This window comes from Salvelinus alpinus, chromosome 37 (assembly GCF_045679555.1).
Source record: "Salvelinus alpinus chromosome 37, SLU_Salpinus.1, whole genome shotgun sequence".
NCBI lineage: Eukaryota > Metazoa > Chordata > Actinopteri > Salmoniformes > Salmonidae > Salvelinus > Salvelinus alpinus.
Window position 1 is genome coordinate 7,450,441 of NC_092122.1, and position 22,573 is coordinate 7,473,013.

Sequence of the window (22,573 nt, forward strand, 5' to 3'; positions counted from 1 at the left end):
GTTACTTATCAAATAAATACAAAAATAAAAAATATTTAAATCCTTTTTAGGTTCAAAGGTAAAACATGAAAGGTTGTTCAGAGGACACGCCCACTAACATACCGCGTGTTTTGTTTGCATTCGGGTGTTTGTCATCTTTAGCTAACTAGCTAGCTTAATTACATTAAATATGAACGTTATCTAGTCACATCAACGTTAGAATAGGTCATAAACTGCATGCAACAAACAGTTTCGACTGTGGAAAGAAAAGCATTACCATGCCAATCTAGCTAGCTAGCTAGCTAACTGGCTAGCTCACTTCAGTGATTAAAAACATACTGTACGGTCTATGAAAATGACGACCACCAACATGATGGACATGTTTGAGGAAGGGAAAGTTCTGAAAATCTGTGCTCCTATGGTCCGGTATTCAAAGTAAGATTATCTGATCTTCGTACATTTTCAATGACTTGTTCAGCAGTTGGGTTTTGTGCAGATAGCTGAATTAGGTTGAGCAACAGCTATAACTCATCGTTTATTTTCAACTTTTCCAGGTTGGCATTCAGGTCACTGGTGAGGAAATTTGACTGTGACATTTGCTTCACTCCAATGATAGTTGCGCCTGACTTTATGCGTTCTGTCAAAGCCAGAGACAGTGAATTTACAACTAATGAAGGTAATATGAGATCACTCTTTTTCTTCAAGGAAATATTAGATGCCTCTCAAACTATAGGGACTTGGTGTCTGCTGTCATTGATGTGTGGAGACTGTCAATTTGTTGTCAATTAAATCCAACTTTATTGCTCTCTGTCTCTCCCATCAGCTGACCGTCCTCTGATCGTGCAGTTTGCTGCCAGTGATGCCCAGACCCTGGCTGATGCAGCCTGTGTGGTCGCACCCTTCTCTGATGGAGTGGACCTCAACTGTGGCTGTCCCCAGCGGTGGGCCATGTCGGAAGGCTACGGGGCATGCCTTATCAACAAGCCTGAGCTGGTCAAAGACATGGTTCGACATGTCAGGAACCAAGTGGACAATCCTAACTACACAGCCTCCATCAAAATACGGTAAGAGTGATCATATCACCAAATATAATTGTTTCACTTTTTTTTGCAAATGACCTAAGTGTCGTCTGAAGTTCCTTTTTTAGTTGTTGTTTCCTCTCTTTTCACAGAATTCACAAGGACCTGCGGCGTACAGTGGACCTGTGTCAGAAGGCAGAGGCGGCAGGGGTGTCCTGGATAACGGTCCATGGTCGGACCGCAGAGGAGCGCCACCAGCCGGTCCACTTTGATGCTATCAAGACCATCAAGGACAGCCTGTCAGTCCCTGTCATCGCCAACGGAGACATAAAGACCCTCCGAGATGTTGAGACCACTCACCAGCTCACTGGAGTCGATGGTCAGTTCAATTTGTGCAAATCGCAATTGATTCTTTATTCCCAATATTGTGCACTACTTGTGACCAGAGACTCCAAAGGCAGTCACACAGGACTCTGGTCAAAAATAGTGCACTCTGTATGTCAATAGGGTGTCATATGAGACAGACCATTAGGAACTACACGTGTAGTTATTTCCATGGGAAAGACACTCTTGAAATAGCTTATATAGGCCAAAGTGATCCACAATGACAAGCTGGGCAATTCTATGAAAATAAACCACAACATGGGGGGTTTCTGGGGGGGAGCCACTATCATGGTTTATTTTCATAGAACTGCATAGCCCACTGTTTACTCGTTATCATAAACACTTTATCTTCTTTTCATCTGCATTTATTCTGTAACCTCTCATTCCCTCCAGGGAAATCATTATCTGTTTATTGTGTCATCTTAACATATATTCATTGTAAGTACGTAAATGGGTAGCTAGAGGTTCCATTCACAGAAGTAATTTGAGAAAGATAGAATATATCAATACAGGATCTTTATTGTTAAATGGCTCACTCAAGACACTTCCCACCCCACGTGCCCTGTCCTGTAGGTGTGATGGCAGCCCGGGGGCTGTTGTCCAACCCGGCCATGTTCGCTGGCTACAATGAGACCCCTCTTGAGTGTGTGTGGGACTGGGTGGACCTCGCCACGAACCAGGGGACACCCTTCACCTGCTTCCACCAGCACCTCATCTACATGCTGGAGAGGGTCAGCTCCCAGCCTGAGAGGAAGGTGTTCAACTCCCTGCATAGCACCGCTGCTGTCATAGACTACCTCCACAACACATATGGATCCCCAGACACACAGACAGTAGGCCTATCATAAACACTGGCTGGGTATAATTTATTGTGCATGTTATTAATCATATTTCCAATGGAATAAAAGCTTTTATTTACTATATTACCTTTTGATTTTTTATCTCATTCTGATAGTTAAGGAGTGCAGTGTGCGATCACGTGACCCTCTACCTGCAATAAAAAAAACAAGGGTTACATCAGATTCACTTCAACATGTCCAGTCAGAAAATGTCAAAAGGTACAAACAAAACCATACACATTACACCTAATTTCAACATATTTGTAATTTCCATGATGTGTACAGTATGGTATTAACAATATATGGCAGAACCTTATTGGTTCTCAGTAGAGGATTAAACCGTAAACGAACAGCTACTGTAAAACGTTATGTATGACGTCATTCCAATGAGACGAAAAAGGAGGAGTGAAACAACTGTCTCCAAAGTTTGCTTTTCTCTTTTCAACCTCCGGTTTCTTTGTCCGGGTGCCGCAGAGTAAGTTGCATACTTTGCATAATTATTACGATATTGAACTTGATCATATGTGTAGTAACTGTGTATTTCACAAAAGTGCTAACGTTAGCTAGAACCAGTTAGCTAGATAGCTGTCGTGTCCTGCCTTAAAAAATGTTGCCAGCTATAGTACCTGGCTGATGTCACTGCATGAGGCAAAGTCTTGAGCAATATATAGCTAGCTACTATTTCTATGATATAAGGACGTATGTTACACACTGAATGAAACAGCATACATTTAGTACTACTGGCTGTTATTTACCAAGCATGTGAACTTTGTAACGTTACGTATCTAGCTAGGATAAGAGGCTTATCACTGGAACAGGAACAGCACTGTTCTCAATACATTTGCATTGGTGGTTTCACAGTTAGCTGAAATATATCCATAGGAAAGCAGATAGCAAGCTAGCTAGCCAGTTGGATTTTCCTGTTGTTGACATCAACAATTAAACCAGTCCGGTTCCATTCTGGGGAAATAACCTACTGCCAGACTGTGAAAAGGACCTCTGTTGCTTAAAATGTTTAATCTTTTACAGACTGTATTGTTAGAGATGACGTTGCAATGGACTGCAGTTGCCCTCTTCCTCTATGTGGAAATAGGTGTACTACTCATCCTCTGTCTACCCTTCATCTCAGCCACCAGGTAGGAATGAGCCCTAGCCAGTCCTGATACTGCAACAAGCCAGTAAGCAAAATTAAGTTGAAATCGTGTCTAAAATATGTATTTTCCAGACATTGAGGTCAGGTTAATTTTTAGTTCTGAATGAAAGTTAAAGACGCCATTTACAGACGTTAAATATACATTTTTTGTTGTTGTCATTGACGAATTACCAGGACGCGTACTCAGAGCATGTGTCGACCAGATGGCAAGTGTCTACATTCACATTTTCAACATCTCCCAGACCCAGTCTGTAATACCCACGTTTCAAGCAGACCACCATAGTCCCTGTGCCAATGAACGCCAAGGTAACCTGCCTAAATGACTTCCGCCCCTTGCACTCACATCTGTAGCCATGAAAAGCTTTGAAAGGCTGGTCATGGCTCACATCAACACCATCATCCCAGAAACCCTGGACCCACTCCAATTCGCATACCGCCCCAACAGATCCACAGGTGACGCAATCTCTATTGCATTCAACACTGCCCTTTCTCACCTTGACAAAAGGGACACCTACATGAGAATGCTATTCATTGACTACAGCTTAGCGTTCAATAGCATAGTGCCCTCCAAGCTCATTACTAAGCTAAGGACCCTGGGACTGAACACCTCCTTCTGCAACTGGATCCTGGACTTCCTGACGGGCTGCCCCCAGCTGGTGAGGGTAGGCAACAACATATCACGCTGACCCTCAACACGGGGGCCCCTCAGGGGTGTGTGCCTAGTCCTCTCCTGTACTCCCTGTTCACCCACAACTGCGTGGCAATGCATGACTCAACACCATCATTAAGTTTGCAGACGACACGACGGTGGTAGGCCTGATCACCAACAGCAATGAGACCGCCTATAGGGATGGGCTCAGAGACCTGGCAGTGTGGTGCCAGGACAACGTCCTCTCCCTCAAGGTGAGCAAGACAAAGGAGATGATCGTGGACTACAGGAAAATAAGGGCCAGGCACACCCCCATTCACATCGACAGCTCTGTATGGAGCGGGTCGAGAGCTTCAAGTTCCTTGGTGTCTACATCACTAAGAACCTATCATGGTCCAAACACACCAACACAGTCATGAAGCAGGTACGACAACAGCTCATCCCCGGCTCTTCCCCCTCAGGAGGCTGAAAAGATTTGGCATGGGACCGCAAATTCTCAAAAAGTTCTACAACTGAACCATCGAGAGCATCCTGACTGGTTGCATCACCACTTGGTATGGCAACTGCTTTGCATCTGACCGCAAGGCGCTACAAAGGGTGGTGCGGACAGCACAGTACTTCACTGGGGCCAAGCTTCCTGCCATCCAGGACCTCTATACCAGGTGGTGTCAGAGGAAGGCCCTAAAAGTGGTCAAAAACTCAAGCCACCCAAGTCATATACTGCTCTCTCTGCTACCGCATGGCAAGCGGTACCGGAGCGCCATGTCTGGGACCAAAAGGCTCCTTAAAAGCTTCTACCCCCAAGACATAAGACTACTGAACAGTTAATCAAATGGCTACCTGGACTATTTGCATTGACCCCCTTGTTTTATTCTTATTTGTTCTTAACTTTTGCTATGACTCTCTTGCACAGGCTCAATTGACACTCACTGGACTCTAACCACTCACTCACACATACTACACTGGTACTCCAACACACACACATGCATATTGACGTCACACACATACATTCACACTCTTCACATACGCTGCTGCTACTCTCTGTTTATTATCTATGCATAGTCACTTTACCCCTAGCAACGTGAACAAATTACTTGAATTACCTCAACTAACCTGAACCCCTGCACATTGACTCAGTACCAGTACCTCTTGTATATAGCCTTGTTATTGTTATTTTGTTACTTTTTTCCTTTAGTTTATTTAGCAAATGTCTTACCTTTTTAAAACTCTGCATTGTTGGTTAAGGGCTCATAAGTAAGCATTTCACAGTAAGGTCTACCTACACCTTTTTATGTTTAGCGCTTGTGACAAATACAATTTTATTTGATTCTATGGCCAAGTTTCAACTGCGCATGCACTACATCACCAAAAGTATGTAAGTATGTGGACATCTGCTCGTCGAACATCTCATTCCAAAATCATGGCATTAATATGGAGTTGGTCCTCCCTTTGCTGCTATAACAGCCTCCACTCTTCTGGGAAGGCTTTCCACTAGATTTTGGAACATTGCCGCGGGGACTTGCTACAATTCAACCACAAGAGCATTAGTGAGGTCGGGCACTAAATACTTTATGTAAATTAGGTATTTCTGTTTTTTATTTTTTTTATATTTGCAAAAAGACCTAAACCTGTTTTCGCTTTGTTTTTTTACGGTATTGTGTATAGATTGATGGGGGGGGTATTTAATCAATTTTAGAATAAGGCTGTTGTAGTGTCTTTGGACTATCATTAAAGTGAAGACTGTTATATTATCAGATAAATTCTCTGTGTAATTATTACGTGATTAAACTAATCATGTAAAGATGAATTAACTAGGACGTCGGGGCACCACGGAAAATGTTGTTTAAAGAGTTACTATTTCCCGAATTTAACTCTCTTCAGATATTTTCTTATCTTATCGATTACAGTCACTTATTAATGTATTATTACCTCAGTCATATTCTAAATGATGCAAACTCTTGGATATCTGCACGAACCCTAGCATAAATGATGAGTCAGCGATATACAAATTGGCGTAATTTACTTAGCAACTAACTAAATAATCACACAGAATTACATAAACACACACACAGGATAGGTTACACATTGAGTACTACATAATGCACTGAGAAGTCCCTAGTGGACTAAACCGATATGACGGCTTGTTACACAAAATTAAAGGGGAGGGCATGTAAGAAAGAGCGGGACAAAAGACATAGGACTTCACTATTGTAAACACAGCTGATAACTAGGCTCATTGAAATGCTAATACTTTGCACATGAACACCCGCTCTTTCGAAAGGAAGTGCAATTTATATATTTACGACTGTATGTCTTGTTTCTCTGTTGAAATCGCTGGTCCATCTGCTGGAGAGTCAGTCGACAGAAAGTCTCTGGTTTGTCCACCAGAGATCAGTTTTTCGTAGTTGTAGCTCTGTTATAATGGATATGTCAGATGTACCAATGGTTGTTGATAGGGAAATGTTCTCCAGAATGAATCTTTCAGAGTACCAATCGGTCGTTCGATATGGAAGTGTTGTCTTGTATTCGGTCGAGTTTACTAGACTATTTTACATATACAGCTGCAGACTGTGAATGTGTAGTCTTGTAGTTTTCTTAACCAGCTCCATGCTCTCTGGTCTATAGAGTAGAAGCCATTTCAACATGGGGACTCCCGTCCCTGCGTTTTCTTGACTAAATGTACATTTTGTCACGAGTGCTATTTACATCTTCTCACAAATAGTTTCATATTTAATCATATCAGTTTCCCAACATTTGGGTGTGACCCTGATCACTGGGAAATATACACATTCAGAGACACAGTTATGTTGTTATACTGTCCTTCATGGGATCCCAAAACACAACTGATCTCACATAATTGTTATTTAAGTGCCCACTGATCATTCCAACTGTTTGGACAAAGATACATATTGTTTAATTCACCAACCTGTTGATGTTGGAGTTTTTGGCGGGAGGACTCCCTTTGTTCCACAGAGGTTTCTGTCCCTCAATATTGCATGACAAGGAAGATAACGTTTCTGTAAGGTATTTACGACCATCATCAGCTTCAGTCTGCCTTACACTAGACACTGGGAGAGTAATTCATGTTCCGGAGTTCCAAATTAAGCAGCAGCAGCTGAAAAGATGAGCTCCTACAAATATTGAAATTTAAATGTTTTTTTAGAGTAAAGTACATCGAAAAAAAATCAAAAGAAAACTGCAAACTGAATAGGAGACCAAACAAGCAGCAAACAAAGAAGAAAGGCTTTTGAAAAAGTAAACATTTTCCATAAAATTATACCGTTTTCTTAGCTAGCTAAGTTGTTTACCTGTTGCTAGGCAGTTGCTAGGGACATTCCTGAAAGAAGCTAGCTAGCTAACAAGGAGTGTCTAGTTGGCAGAAGAGAAGAAGGGACAAAGAAGGGACAAAGTGGGACAAAATAAGGACAGAAGAAAAGGGAAAGGGGACATTAAGGTGAAGCAGTCCTCTAAAGACACAAAAGACAATAATACAAGAAACAACACTTCTATTGCCTCTCCCTCTACGATACGCACTTCCGGTTTGGTTTGGAGCGAGTAGTTGCATTCCGCTTTGCTCCACAGGTAGTATTACAGGTAGTATTACATTTCATTTCATTACAGTACAACAGTTTGATTTGTTTGATCTTAGCTGGCTACATAGCCGTCTTTGTATCCAAGATAATTGTGTAGTCTAGAGTAATTGTCGAGGTTACCTAGCCAGTTAGAGGTTACCTAGCCAGCTACACTTTCAAACAAAGTCAACAACGCAGCCACTGCTAGCTAGCCTATTTCACCAGCCAGCAGTACTATATCATTTTAGTCAATAAGATTTTTTTGCAACGTAAGCTTAACTTTCTGAACATTCGAGACGTGTAGTCCACTTGTCATTCCAATCTCCTTTGCATTAGCGTAGCCTCTTCTGTAGCCTGTCAACTATGTGTCTGTCTATCCCTGTTCTCTCCTCTCTGCACAGACCATACAAACGCTTCACACCGCGTGGCCGCTGCTACTCTAACCTGGTGGTCCCAGCGCGCACGACCCACGTGGAGTTCCAGGTCTCAGGCAGCCTCTGGAACTGCCGATCTGCGGCCAACAAGGCAGAGTTCATCTCAGCCTATGCTTCCCTCCAGTCCCTCGACTTCTTGGCACTGACGGAAACATGGATTACCACTGATAACACTGCTACTCCTACTGCTCTCTCCTCGTCTGCCCACGTGTTCTCGCACACCCCGAGAGCTTCTGGTCAGCGGGGTGGTGGCACTGGGATCCTCATCTCTCCCAAGTGGACATTCTCTCTTTCTCCCCTGACCCATCTGTCTATCGCCTCCTTTGAATTCCATGCTGTCACAGTTACCAGCCCTTTCAAGCTTAACATCCTTATCATTTATCGCCCTCCAGGTTCCCTTGGAGAGTTCATCAATGAGCTTGACGCCCTGATAAGTTCCTTTCCTGAGGATGGCTCACCTCTCACAGTTCTGGGTGACTTTAACCTCCCCACGTCTACCTTTGACTCATTCCTCTCTGCCTCCTTCTTTCCACTCCTCTCCTCTTTTGACCTCACCCTCTCACCTTCCCCCCCTACTCACAAGGCAGGCAATACGCTTGACCTCATCTTTACTAGATGCTGTTCTTCCACTAATCTCATTGCAACTCCCCTCCAAGTCTCCGACCACTACCTTGTATCCTTTTCCCTCTCGCTCTCATCCAACACTTCCCACACTGCCCCTACTCGGATGGTATCGCGCCGTCCCAACCTTCGCTCTCTCTCCCCCGCTACTCTCTCCTCTTCCATCCTATCATCTCTTCCCTCTGCTCAAACCTTCTCCAACCTATCTCCTGATTCTGCCTCCTCAACCCTCCTCTCCTCCCTTTCTGCATCCTTTGACTCTCTATGTCCCCTATCCTCCAGGCCGGCTCGGTCCTCCCCTCCTGCTCCGTGGCTCGACGACTCATTGCGAGCTCACAGAACAGGGCTCCGGGCAGCCGAGCGGAAATGGAGGAAAACTCGCCTCCCTGCGGACCTGGCATCCTTTCACTCCCTCCTCTCTACATTCTCCTCTTCTGTCTCTGCTGCTAAAGCCAATTTCTACCACTCTAAATTCCAAGCATCTGCCTCTAACCCTAGGAAGCTCTTTGCCACCTTCTCCTCCCTCCTGAATCCTCCTCCCCCTCCTCCCCCCTCCTCCCTTTTTTTGAAAAGAAGGTCGACGACATCCGATCCTCGTTTGCTAAGTCAAACGACACCGCTGGTTCTGCTCACACTGCCCTACCCTGTGCTTTGACCTCTTTCTCCCCTCTCTCTCCAGATGAAATCTCGCGTCTTGTGACGGCCGGCCGCCCAACAACCTGCCCGCTTGACCCTATCCCCTCCTCTCTTCTCCAGACCATTTCCGGAGACCTTCTCCCTTACCTCACCTCGCTCATCAACTCATCCTTGACCGCTGGCTACGTCCCTTCCGTCTTCAAGAGAGCGAGAGTTGCACCCCTTCTGAAAAAACCTACACTCGATCCCTCCGATGTCAACAACTACAGACCAGTATCCCTTCTTTCTTTTCTCTCCAAAACTCTTGAACGTGCCGTCCTTGGCCAGCTCTCCTGCTATCTCTCTCAGAATGACCTTCTTGATCCAAATCAGTCAGGTTTCAAGACTAGTCATTCAACTGAGACTGCTCTTCTCTGTGTCACGGAGGCGCTCCGCACTGCTAAAGCTAACTCTCTCTCCTCTGCTCTCATCCTTCTAGACCTATCGGCTGCCTTTGATACTGTGAACCATCAGATCCTCCTCTCCACCCTCTCCGAGCTGGGCATCTCCGGCGCGGCCCACGCTTGGATTGCGTCCTACCTGACAGGTCGCTCCTACCAGGTGGCGTGGCGAGAATCTGTCTCCGCACCACGTGCTCTCACCACTGGTGTCCCCCAGGGCTCTGTTCTAGGCCCTCTCCTATTCTCGCTATACACCAAGTCACTTGGCTCTGTCATATCCTCACATGGTCTCTCCTATCATTGCTATGCAGACGACACACAATTAATCTTCTCCTTTCCCCCCTCTGATAACCAGGTGGTGAATCGCATCTCTGCATGTCTGGCAGACATATCAGTGTGGATGACGGATCACCACCTCAAGCTGAACCTCGGCAAGACGGAGCTGCTCTTCCTCCCGGGGAAGGACTGCCCGTTCCATGATCTCGCCATCACGGTTGACAACTCCATTGTGTCCTCCTCCCAGAGTGCTAAGAACCTTGGCGTGATCCTGGACAACACCCTGTCGTTCTCAACTAACATCAAGGCGGTGACCCGTTCCTGTAGGTTCATGCTCTACAACATTCGCAGAGTACGACCCTGCCTCACGCAGGAAGCGGCGCAGGTCCTAATCCAGGCACTTGTCATCTCCCGTCTGGATTACTGCAACTCGCTGTTGGCTGGGCTCCCTGCCTGTGCCATTAAACCCCTACAACTCATCCAGAACGCCGCAGCCCGTCTGGTGTTCAACTTTCCCAAGTTCTCTCACGTCACCCCGCTCCTCCGCTCTCTCCACTGGCTTCCAGTTGAAGCTCGCATCCGCTACAAAACCATGGTGCTTGCCTACGGAGCTGTGAGGGGAACGGCACCTCCGTACCTTCAGGCTCTGATCAGGCCCTACACCCAAACAAGGGCACTGCGTTCATCCACCTCTGGCCTGCTCGCCTCCCTACCTCTGAGGAAGTACAGTTCCCGCTCAGCCCAGTCAAAACTGTTCGCTGCTCTGGCACCCCAATGGTGGAACAAACTCCCTCACGACGCCAGGTCAGCGGAGTCAATCACCACCTTCCGGAGACACCTGAAACCTCACCTCTTTAAGGAATACCTAGGATAGGATAAAGTAATCCTTCTAACCCCCCCCCCTTAAAAGAGTTAGATGCACTATTGTAAAGTGGTTGTTCCACTGGATATCATAAGGTGAATGCACCAATTTGTAAGTCGCTCTGGATAAGAGCGTCTGCTAAATGACTTAAATGTAATGTAAATGTAATCATAAAACGGCCAACTTCACCGGTCTCCCCCTCTGTAGAGGGGACCCACTGTAACCTGATCCTTCGGATCCTCACAGGAGTCATGACACTGTAATGTGTAAAAAGGGAAGGGGTCTGAAATACTTTCCGAATGGACTGTGTGTAAATATAATATACAGTGGGGAGAACAAGTATTTGATACACTGCCGATTTTGCAGGTTTTCCTACTTGCAAAGCATGTAGAGGTCTGTAATTTTTATCATAGGTACACTTCAACTGTGAGAGACGGAATCTAAAACCAAAATCCAGAAAATCACATTGTATGATTTTTAAGTCATTAATTTGCATTTTATTGCATGACATAAGTATTTGATACATCAGAAAAGCAGAACTTAATATTTGGTACAGAAACCTTTGTTTGCAATTACAGAGATCATACGTTTCCTGTAGTTCTTGACCAGGTTTGCTCACACTGCAACAGGGATTTTGGCCCACTCCTCCATACAGACCTTCTCCAGATCCTTCAGGTTTCGGGGCTGTCGCTGGGCAATACGGACTTTCAGCTCAAGTTTATTTTCAAGTTTATTTTATATAGCCCTTCGTACATCAGCTAATATCTCGAAGTGCTGTACAGAAACCCAGCCTAAAACCCCAAACAGCAAGCAATGCAGGTGTAGAAGCACGGTGGCTAGGAAAAACTCCCTAGAAAGGCCAAAACCTAGGAAGAAACCTAGAGAGGAACCAGGCTATGAGGGGTGGCCAGTCCTCTTCTGGCTGTGCCGGGTGGAGATTATAACAGAACATGGCCAAGATGTTCAAAATGTTCATAAATGACCAGCATGGTCAAATAATAATCAGGAATAAATGTCAGTTGGCTTTTCATAGCCGATAATTAAGAGTTGAAAACAGCAGGTCTGGGACAGGTAAGGGTTCCATAACCGCAGGCAGAACAGTTGAAACTGGGACAGCAGCAAGGCCAGGTGGACTGGGGACAGCAAGGAGTCATCATGCCGGTAGTCCTGACGTATGGTCCTAGGGCTCAGTTCCTCCGAGAGAGAGAAAGAAAGAGAGAAGGAGAGAATTAGAGAGAGCCAAGATGTTCAAAATGTTCATAAATGACAAGCATGGTCAAATAATAATCAGGAATAAATGTCAGTTGGCTTTTCATAGCCGATCATTAAGAGTTGAAAACAGCAGGTCTGGGACAGGTAGGGGTTCCATAACCGCAGGCAGAACCGTTGAAACTGGGACAGCAGCAAGGCCAGGTGGACTGGGGACAGCAAGGAGTCATCATGCCCAGTAGTCCTGACGTATGGTCCTAGGGCTCAGGTCCTCCGAGAGAGAGAAAGAAAGAGAGAATGAGAGAATTAGAGAGCATACTTAAATTCACACAGGACACTGGATACGACAGGAGAAGTACTCCAGATATAACCAACTGGCCCTAGCCCCCCGACACAAACTACTGCAGCATAAATACTGGAGGCTGAGACAGGAGGGGTCAGGAGACACTGTGGCCCCATCCGATGATACCCCCGGACAGGGCCAAACAGGAAGGATATAACCCCACCCACTTTGCCAAAGCACAGCCCCCGCACCACTAGAGGGATATCTTCAACCACCAACTTACAATCCTGAGACAAGGCCGAGTATAGCCCCCAAAGATCTCCACCACAGCACAAACCAAGGGGGGGCGCCAACCCAGACAGGAAGATCACGTCAGTAACTCAACCCACTCAAGTGACGCACCCCTCCTAGGGACGGCATGAAAGAGCACCAGTAAGCCAGTGACTCAGCCCCTGTAATAGGGTTAGAGGTAGAGAAACCCAGTGGAGGGGAACCGGCCAGGCAGAGACAGCAAGGGCGGTTCGTTGCTCCAGAGCCTTTCCGTTCACCTTCACACTCCTGGGCCAGACTACACTCAATCATATGACCTACTGAAGAGATAAGTCTTCAGTAAAGACTTAAAGGTTGAGACCGAGTCTGCGTCTCTCACATGGGTAGGCAGACCGTTCCATAAAAATGGAGTCTATAGGAGAAAGCCCTGCCTCCAGCTGTTTGCTTAGAAATTCTAGGGACAATTAGGAGGCCTGCGTCTTGTGACCGTAGCGTACGTGTAGGTATGTACGGCAGGACCAACTCGGAAAGATAGGTAGGAGCAAGCCCATGTAACGCTTTATAGGTTAACAGTAAAACCTTGAAATCAGCCCTTGCCTTAACAGGAAGCCAGTGTAGGGAAGCTAGCACTGGAGTAATATGATCAAATTTCTTGGTTCTAGTCAGCTCCCTCCAAAGATTTTCTATTGGGTTCAGGTCTGGAGACTGGCTAGGCCACTCCAGGACCTTGAGATGCTTCTTACGGAGCCACTCCTTAGTTGCCCTGGCTGTGTGTTTCGGGTCGTTGTCATGCTCGAAGACCCAGCCACGACCCATCTTCAATGCTCTTACTGAGGGAAGGAGGTTGTTGGCCAAGATCTCGCTATACATGGCCCCATCCATCCCTCCCTCAATACGGTGCAGTCGTCCTGTCCCCTTTGCAATACTTGTTCTCCCCACTGTATATATGTAAACTCAGCAAAAAAGTAAACATCCTCTCACTGTCAACTGCATTTATTTTCAGCAAACTTAACGTGTAAATATTTTTATGAACATAACAAGATTCAACAACTGAGACATGAACTGAACAAGTTCCACAGACGTGACTAACAGAAATGGAGTAATGTGTCCCTGAACAAACGGGGGGTCAAAATCAAAAGTAACAGTATCTCACTGTGGCCACCAGCTGCATTAAATACTACAGTGCATCTCCTCCTCATGGACTGCATCAGATTTGCCAGTTCTTGCTGTGAGATGTTACCCCACTCTTCCACCAAGGCACCTGCAAGTTCCCGGACATTTCTGGGGGGGGATGGCCCTAGCCCTCACCCTCCGATCCAACAGGTCCGAGACGTGCTCAATGGGATTGAGATCCGGGCTCTTCGCTGACCATGGCAGAACACTGACATTCCTGTCTTGCAGGAAATCACGCACAGAACGAGCAGTATGGCTGGTGGCATTGTCCTGCTGGAGGGTCATGTCAGGATGAGCCTGCAGGAAGGGTACCACATGAGGGAGGAGGATGTCTTCCCTGTAACGCACAGCGTTGAGATTGCCTGCAATGACAAGCTCAGTCCAATGATGCTGTGACACACCGGCCCAAATCATGACGGACCCTCCAAATCGATCCCGCTCCAGAGTACAGGCCTCGGTTTAACGCTCATTCCTTCAACGATAAACTTGAATCCGACCATCAGCTCTGGTGAGACAAAACCGCGACTCGTCAGTGAAGAGCACTTTTTGCCAGTCCTGTCTGGTCCAGTGATTGTGGGTTTGTGCCCATAGGCGACGTTGTGTGCTGGTGGGGACCTGCCTTACAACAGTCCTACAAGGCCTCAGTCCAGCCTCTCTCAGCCTATTGCGGACAGTCGGAGCACTGATGGAGGGATTGTGCATTCCTGGTGTAACTCGGGCAGTTGTTGTTGCCATACGGTACCTGTCCCGCAGGTGTGCTGTTCGGCTGTACCGATCCTGTGCAGGTGTTGTTACACATGGTCTGCCACTGCGAGGACGATCAGCTGTCTGTCCTGTCTTCCTGTAGAGCTGTCTTAGGCGTCTCACAGTACAGACATTGCAATGTATTGCCCTGGCCACATCTGCAGTCCTCATGCCTCTAAGGCATGTTCACGCAAATGAGCAGGGACCCTGGGCATTTTTCAGAGTCGGTAGAAAGGCCTCTTTAGTGACCTAATGTTCATTAATTGTTTATGGTTCATTGAACAAGCATGGGAAACAGTGTTTAAACCCTTTACAATGAAGATCTGTGAAGTTATTTGGATTTTTACTTTGAAAGACAGGGTCCTGAAAAAGGGACGTTTGTTTTTTTGCTGAGTTTATATGTGTGTGCGTGCATGCATTCTGATCCCTTGACTTTTTCCACATTTTGTTACGTTACAGCCTTATTCTAAAATGTATTATATAAAATAAAAATCATCAGCAATCTATACCCAATACCCCATAATGACAAAGCAAAAACTAGGTTTTAGACATTTTTGAAAATGTATTCAAAATGAAAAAAACATACCTTATTTACATAAGTTTTCGGACCCTTTGCTATGAGACTCGAAATTGAGCGCAGGTGCATTCTGTTTCCAATGATCATCCTCGAGATGTTTCTACAACTTGATTGGACTTTACCTGTGGTAAATTCACACACCAGTCTATATAAGGTCCCACAGTTGACAGTGCCTGTCAGAGCAAAAACCAAGCCATGAAGTCGAAGGAATTGTCCGTAGAGCTCCGAGACCAGATTGTGTTGATGCACAGTTCTGGGGAAGGGTACCAAAACAATTCTGCAGTATTGAAGGTTCCAAGAACACAGTGGCCTCCACCATTCTTAAATGGAAGACGTTTGGAACCACCTATACTCTTCCTAGAGGTGACCGCCCGCCCAAACTGAGCAATGGGTGAAAGGGGCCGTGGTCAGGGAGGTGACCAAGAACCCGATGGTCACTCTGACAGAGCTCTAGAGCTCTTCCATCTGTGGAGATGGGAGTAACTTCCAGAAGGACAACCATCTCTGCAGCACTCCACCAATCAGGCCTTTATGGTAGTGGCCATCCATTTAAAACACTGTATCACCATCCATTTAAAACACTGTATCACCATCCATTTAAAACATCTCAAACATGTCCATAATTCTGCGGGCCCAGTTTAAAACCAAATTGAAAATACCCCACACAATAAATCAAACATGGAATTAACACCAATAACAATTATTCATAACTGGTGTGCGTGTGGTAAACCATAGGACAAAAACACACAAATGTTCAGGCATTCTTTATCTGGAAGCTCCCTTTACGGCCTAATCCAGATGCCTTTATACTTATAAAACTGCAGAATTTCACTAACTGCTCTACCAAGACCACAGTTTTGGGAACATTCCAAAGAGAGAGATAATGACACCCCCTCCTCTCCTGGAGGAGAGAGTGTACATCTCTTTAGCATTCCCTATGCTACATCTTAATCAGCAGCCCAAAAGTTTTAATTACAAAGTCCACTGTCCTCCCTCCAATCATTAAGCGTTTGTTTTAATCCACCCCAACGTTTATGTACCCTTTATTTAGCATGTACTACCCATAGACACGGTGACTTTTATCTGGCCACTGAGTCTAACCATTTACTCCCGTATATGACTGGTCTCTCTTTTCCCCATGATTTTCCATAACCACCGCACCACATGAACAAACATTTAAAAGTTCATTTTAGGTTTGGTAACCCCGACTCTAATTTCTCGTGACCTCTCCTCCCTTTCGTCCATTCTATAAATCTATTTCATCATTCCTTTTTTAGACATTGTCTGTAATTCTCGCAAGGATTATCTGACCCCAAAATCGGCTCCACTTCCTCCAATGTAAAATTATCCGGGTCTTGTTACTGGCTCTTATGTTTAAAGACAGGTAGTAATCGTATCGCTTTCGAAGCTGCCCCCTGTTACCTTGCTAAATGTAACACTTTTCCCTGTAGTAAATGTAGCATATTTCTCATTGTAAGGAATCAGCGATATTTGATCCCAGGCATCTATTAGAAAGTTGTGTGAGACGTGGCCTCCAACGTCTCCCTTCACATAGGAACTGCCATATCTATGAACCACTATCGATCGAACCAAGGGCCTGCACCGTTTTGTGAGAGTTTCCTGCCCCGCTCCTTTCAAGAATGTTCGCTGCTTGTTCTTTTGTTTAAAAAAAAATGCAAACGCTCTAATCGCAGCATTCCCTCTGAATGCAGCCGGTGCAGTATGCTCCATTACCACACTACACTTATTCTTCCAACGACCAACGGCCCCACATCTAAAACAGGAATCTATCGCCCTACACTTTGATGTTTTTTCCGCCATGTTTCCCTCCCTGTTTCTTTGTCTTACCTTGGTCATTGAAACCACTGTTTTTGACTTTCACTGTGACTGTATTCATACCTTGTATTAGAACCTACACTATAGCGTCTGCAAATGTAGAACTGGAGAATACGGTGACCTAATGTCTTATTCCAGTGTTACGCCTCATATCACTGTTGTTGACCACACATTACCAAAATTATTCGCAGTTGTCTTCCTAGTTCCACATAATCTGTCACTGTTCCCTGCCCCAATAGAGTATTAACCAACCTCTCTCCTTATTGCTACTGCTAATACACTCGAATCATGTTCAAACATCATTTGAATATATATATATATTTATTTTTTTACCATGGATGAGGCTCTCCTCCAGAATTTACAGGCAACCTTTTATCACTATCCACATATACTCTACTGCCTCACTGCCACTGCAGCTGGCAGTAGAGGCAGTAGTACCCTGACTACAGTAGTAGTGACTTGCTGTTGCAGTGTTCTGAGTCTCAACATTATGTTTTTGTGCTGTTTTGCAGATGGCAGTGTATCTTCCAGCTGAGAATATGGAACAAAATGGCCAGGTTTTGGAATAAATTCTTCCTCGCCATGATCATAATCCTTATAGTCCTCTTCCTCGGTAAGCTGATGTCAAAAAGTGTCATGTTTAATTTACTCACAGATCATAATGACAATCTCTCACCAGAGATCTTACAATCTCATGCAACACATTTTTACAATCTCAATGTCTTACCATGTTTAACCATGTCGTACCACACCTGCACACCCTCCTGTAGATGCTTTGCGTGAGGTGAGGAAGTATTCGGGCGCGGGAAACAGCATGGATGCTAATCTGCATCCCAACATGTTTGACCACCTCCACATGAAGCTGTTCAGAGCCCAGAGAAACCTCTACATCTCTGGATTTACCCTCTTCCTCTGGCTGTAAGTCCTGGATCTGTCTGTCCATCACTCACCCATCGACATACTGAGTCCTCACTGTGTCGTCATCACATTGGGATGGATACTGGTGAAACCAGCCAGTGCATGGATCGTCGTAGTCATAGAGATTTCTTAATTCATTACAATGACCATAACACTGGTCGTTTTCAGTAGGGCACACCGTAGCAAAATGTTTATCAATGGAAAACAAAAAAAGTGTTCAGAAGGACAAGTTCAGGTGGCAGCTGAGGTATTGAACACAATCTATGTGTGTTGTTTCCCTACAGAGTGCTGAGGCGGGTGATCACTCTGATCAACCAGCTGGCGACGGAGTCTGGCACCACGGCCTCTCTGCAGACCAAGGCAGAGTGTGCCAACCAAACTGCCAAGAAATACATGGAGGACAACGAGCTATTGAAGCAGGTAAGGTCAAACCCAGTATCGCTGCCCTTTCTGCTCCTGAGCCCGGGTCTCAAAAAGAAGAGTAGCGCTGATCTAGGATAATTCCCTCCTTGTCCATGAAAACATATTCATTTTGATGTAAAAGGTGAAACTGATGCTATATCAGAACTCCTACTCAGAGATGTGGGCCTTCATCCACACTAAAAGAAACTAAACTAATGTTGGTACTGCATATGGTCGAGAAGTGTGGTAAGTGGCTCATGTTTGTTAATGTTTACCTGTGTTTGTTTCAGACTTTGATGTATGGGAAGGGGGACAAGGCCACAGCGGAGGGAAACGAGCTGCTGAGATCAGAGAGGGAGAAACTGAGAGGAGAACTGAAGGGCTCAGAGGAAGGTGAGGAAGAAACAATACTTTTGTGACAAAGACGGAATAATAGAACCACAAATCCACTAATACTTCAATAAAGTGAAAATGTACAACTACAATACAATAAACAACCAAATGAAATCGGACCATAATGACAATAAAACAAACATGGGCTTCAATTACTGTTTGAGAATGTGCACTCTGACCCATAGCATGTCACCTTGTAGATAGATTGGAGGATATGCATGGGAATTGGATGATAATGGGAATGCTTTGTGGGTAATGTTTTCCCTAGCCTTGAAAAAGTCCCAATCCGAGATGGAAGCTATGAAGAAACAATCCTATGGACTGACCAAAGAATACGACCGACTGCTGAATGAACACCAGGTAATCCCAGACCAGCTCACATACAGTATCTACACTTAGCCTACAGTGCCTTCAGAAAGTATTCACACCCCTTGAATTCATACAAATGTTGTTACATTTCGCCAATGGTCTACACACACTACCCCATAATGTCAAAGTGGAATCATGTTTTTTGAAAATTGCTGAAATGTCTTGAGTCAATAACTATTCAACCCCTTTGTTATGGCAAGCCTAAATAAGTTCAGGGGTAGTGATAGTGAATGTTCCTGAGCAGCCAAGTTAGTTTTGACTTAAATCTACTTGAAAATCTATGGAAAGACCTGAAAATGGTTGTCTAGCAATGATCAACTACCAATTTGACAGAGCTTTAAGAGTTTTGAAAAGCATAATGGGAAAATACTTCTTAATCCAGGTGTGGGAAACTCTTAGATTTACCCATAAAAACACTCAGCTGTAATCGCTACCAAAGGTGCTTCTACAAAGTATTGACTCAGGGGTGTGAATACTCATGTAAATTAGATATTTCTGTATTTCATTTTCAACAAATAGTGCCAAAAAATTCAACAACTTTTTCTCCCACTTTGTCTTTATGGGGTATTGTGTATAGATGGGAGAGAAAAAATAATATTTAATCCATTTTTAATTCAGGCTGTAACACAACAATGTGAAATAAATCAAGAGGGATGAATAGTTTCTGAAGGCACTGTATATATTTGATATTACTGCTCACCCTGCCTTGTTCAAAGCTGTATATTACTACCCTGCTCAAATGTAGACAGAATACTTCAGCTCTGATTTTAGTACTACTACTGTACATTTACTTGTACCACTTCAGATACACTGTATATATTATTCTTTATTTTTCCAGAGTCTTCAAGAGAGTGGAGATAAAAAGGATGATTGATCGGGCTTATGACTACAGCGGTCAGAACGTTTACAGATCGTACCAAGAAACCAGAAATACTGTCACGCACGCTGTCACTTTCCTTTGACATACTGAAGCACTGTGCATGATGTCATCAAAATACTCCTCCAAAGCCTCACTGAGCCGCCAAACCTCAGATAAAAAGCACCTGAGCACGTTTGTAATAGATTAGCTACTAGACCAGTCTAGAAATAGTGTTTCTATTATTTGCTGACATTTGGAGAATGGGTGGCAGTACACGCTTCAGATTACAGTGGTCGTCTACTGTGAATATATTTTTGATGTAATGGGCTTGCTATGTCGTTTTTTTCCTATGTGTCGCAAGAGCACCACCATTGCATTCATCTTTTTTTTTTTTACCTTAGCAGCAATGCATATTACAGATTGAGTTGTATGTGTTTTGTAAAACAAAATTAGCATTGAGTTCATAGGGGTAGAGAAGCTATATTGTGTCATTTTTGTTGTTGAATATTTGATATCAATGTTCTTCATTCCTCTTAGATGTGGAGGGTTTGTGAATATTAAACAGGGTCACGGTCATGATTTTCTGTTTTGTAATAAGGATACTGAAATGGAAAAGTCTGAGGAAATTAATCTTTCCTTTTCTCACTCTGACTCCCTGTATTGACTGTCCTAGCCCAGGGGTTGGGTTGGGTAGACTGGGTCAGCACTTGGAGTGGAATTGATAATCAACCAACAAATCTTCCTCTAGCCCCCATCCCCTAAGTACTTATCTCCTATAGGGCCCCAGTACTGTACATTCAATTCCAATACTAGGGAACAGTAGCTTGCCTGACTGAATAAGTGCCTTTCAGACCACTGTAGATAAATTTTCTCATTCCAAGTAGTGTGTTTCACTATTACATTTATTTTTTTTGGTATGTAGAGACAATTTTTCCAACATGTTATCCCATATTAAAAATGTTCTACTCTTGTATTACATTTACAAGATATTTGCTTTGTTTAATCGAATAAATACAACTATATACATTGATTTGTTTTTATGTGAGTGAGAAATGCCATGCAATTGATTTGTTTCACAAAACAAAGTCATTCAAATAAAAATGTTCCTTGGTATCCCAGTTATTTGAAATATTCACCCGTACGATATAAAGTTGGTGTTTATTCACCAATTTTAGGAACAAACTTGATATAACCTGAGAATTGGCTATGATGTTTTTGTTGTGAGGTTTTGGCACATTAAGGGCTCTATTCAATCTGTATTGCAGAAATTCAGCGTTAGTGTGATTAAAATGTAACGGCAGTATTCCAACGTCAGCGGAGACTGCATTCACGGTAAACGCTGCATACAGTGCATTCGGAAAGTATTCAGATCCCTTGACGTTTTCCACATGTTATGTTACAGCCTTATTCTAAAATGTATTAAATACATACAATTTCTCAGCAAATGACACACAATACCGCATGGAAAAGCGAAAACATAAATACCTTATTTACATAAGTATTAAGACCTTTTGCTATGAGACTCGAAATTGAGCTCAGGTCCATCCTGTTTCCATTGATCGTCCTTGAGATGTTTCTACAACTTGATTGGAGTCCACCTATGGTAAATTTGATTGATTGGACATGATTTGGAAACGCACACACCTGTCTATATAAGGTCCCATGTTATCAGTGCATGTCAGAGCAAAAACCAAGCCATGAGGTGGAAGGAATTATCCATAGAGCACCGAGACAGGATTGTGCAAGGGGGCCAGATCGAGGGAAAGATGAACAGAGCAAAGTACAGAGAGATCCTTGATGAAAACCTGTTCCAGAGCGCTCAGGACCTCAGACTGGCGTGAAGGTTCACCTGCCAACAGGACAACGACCCCAAGCACACAGCCAAAACAACGCAGGAGTGGCTTCGGGACAAGTCTTTGAATGTCCTTGAGTGGCCCAGCCAGAGTCCGGATTTGAACCCGATCGAACATCTCCGGAGAGACCTGAAAATAGCTGTGCAGCGACGCTCCCCATCCAACCTGACAGAGCTTGAGGATCTTCAGAAAGCAATGGGAGAAACTTCCCAAATACAGGTGTGCCAAGCCTGTAGCGTCATACCCAAGAAGACTTTAGGCTATACTCGCTGCCAATGGTGCTTCAACAAAGTACTGAGTAAAGGGTATGAATACTTATGTAAATGTGATATTTCAGTTTTATAAACTTGCTATGTCTAAAAACCTGTTTTTGCTTGTCATAATGGGGTATTGTGTGTAGATCGATGAGGGGAAATAAATAAAATAAAAATTTAGAATAAGGCTGTAACGTAACTAAATGTGGAAAAAGTCAAGGGGTCTGAATACTTTGCTTTAGGCACTGTATGTGGGCTCATATCCCGCAATCGTAACGCTTCAGCGATACAGATTGAATAGAGCCCTAATACGTTCAAACGTACGTACACAACCTATACACATTGACACACAGACAGATTGACCAATAAATTATGCGAATTTGCTTTACTTCTCATAATGAATGACACCTACAGTGGATAGTCACTGATGGTAGAACTATAAAACAGTGTAATGGTTCAGTGAATGTGCATTTGATATCTATAATGATCTTTACGTTGTTAATTGTATGCATCACAATTCGTTGTGATTTTACTGTAACTTTCTAGACGGAGATTCATTTACTACCAGT

At 44.2% G+C, this 22,573-nt stretch overlaps 1 protein-coding gene across 1 annotated transcript; it reads left to right on the forward strand.

Annotated features, from left to right (window-relative positions):
- Positions 1-73: 73 nt before the first annotated feature.
- LOC139565697 (tRNA-dihydrouridine(20a/20b) synthase [NAD(P)+]-like) lies at positions 74-21,010 on the forward strand. The gene is made up of 13 exons (XM_071386202.1): positions 74-414; positions 534-655; positions 803-1,043; positions 1,151-1,377; positions 1,956-2,224; positions 2,393-2,440; positions 3,251-3,357; positions 17,469-17,569; positions 17,727-17,874; positions 18,159-18,294; positions 18,567-18,669; positions 18,938-19,029; positions 19,877-21,010. The coding sequence occupies exons 1-13, from the start codon at positions 329-331 to the stop codon at positions 19,910-19,912; spliced, it is 1,716 nt and encodes a 571-aa protein (XP_071242303.1). The 5' UTR covers positions 74-328; the 3' UTR covers positions 19,913-21,010.
- The last annotated feature ends 1,563 nt before the right edge of the window (positions 21,011-22,573 follow it).

What these genes read in the sequence shown, in the direction of transcription:
- LOC139565697 (XM_071386202.1), top strand. Translation starts at nt 329, where the DNA reads ATGAAAATGACGACCACCAACATGATGGACATGTTTGAGGAAGGGAAA. An exon ending in CCAGCTCACTGGAGTCGATG is followed by an intron (nt 1,378 to 1,955) that starts GTCAGTTCAATT and finishes CCTGTCCTGTAG; the next exon opens with GTGTGATGGCAGCCCGGGGG. An exon ending in ACTGAAGGGCTCAGAGGAAG is followed by an intron (nt 18,670 to 18,937) that starts GTGAGGAAGAAA and finishes TGTTTTCCCTAG; the next exon opens with CCTTGAAAAAGTCCCAATCC.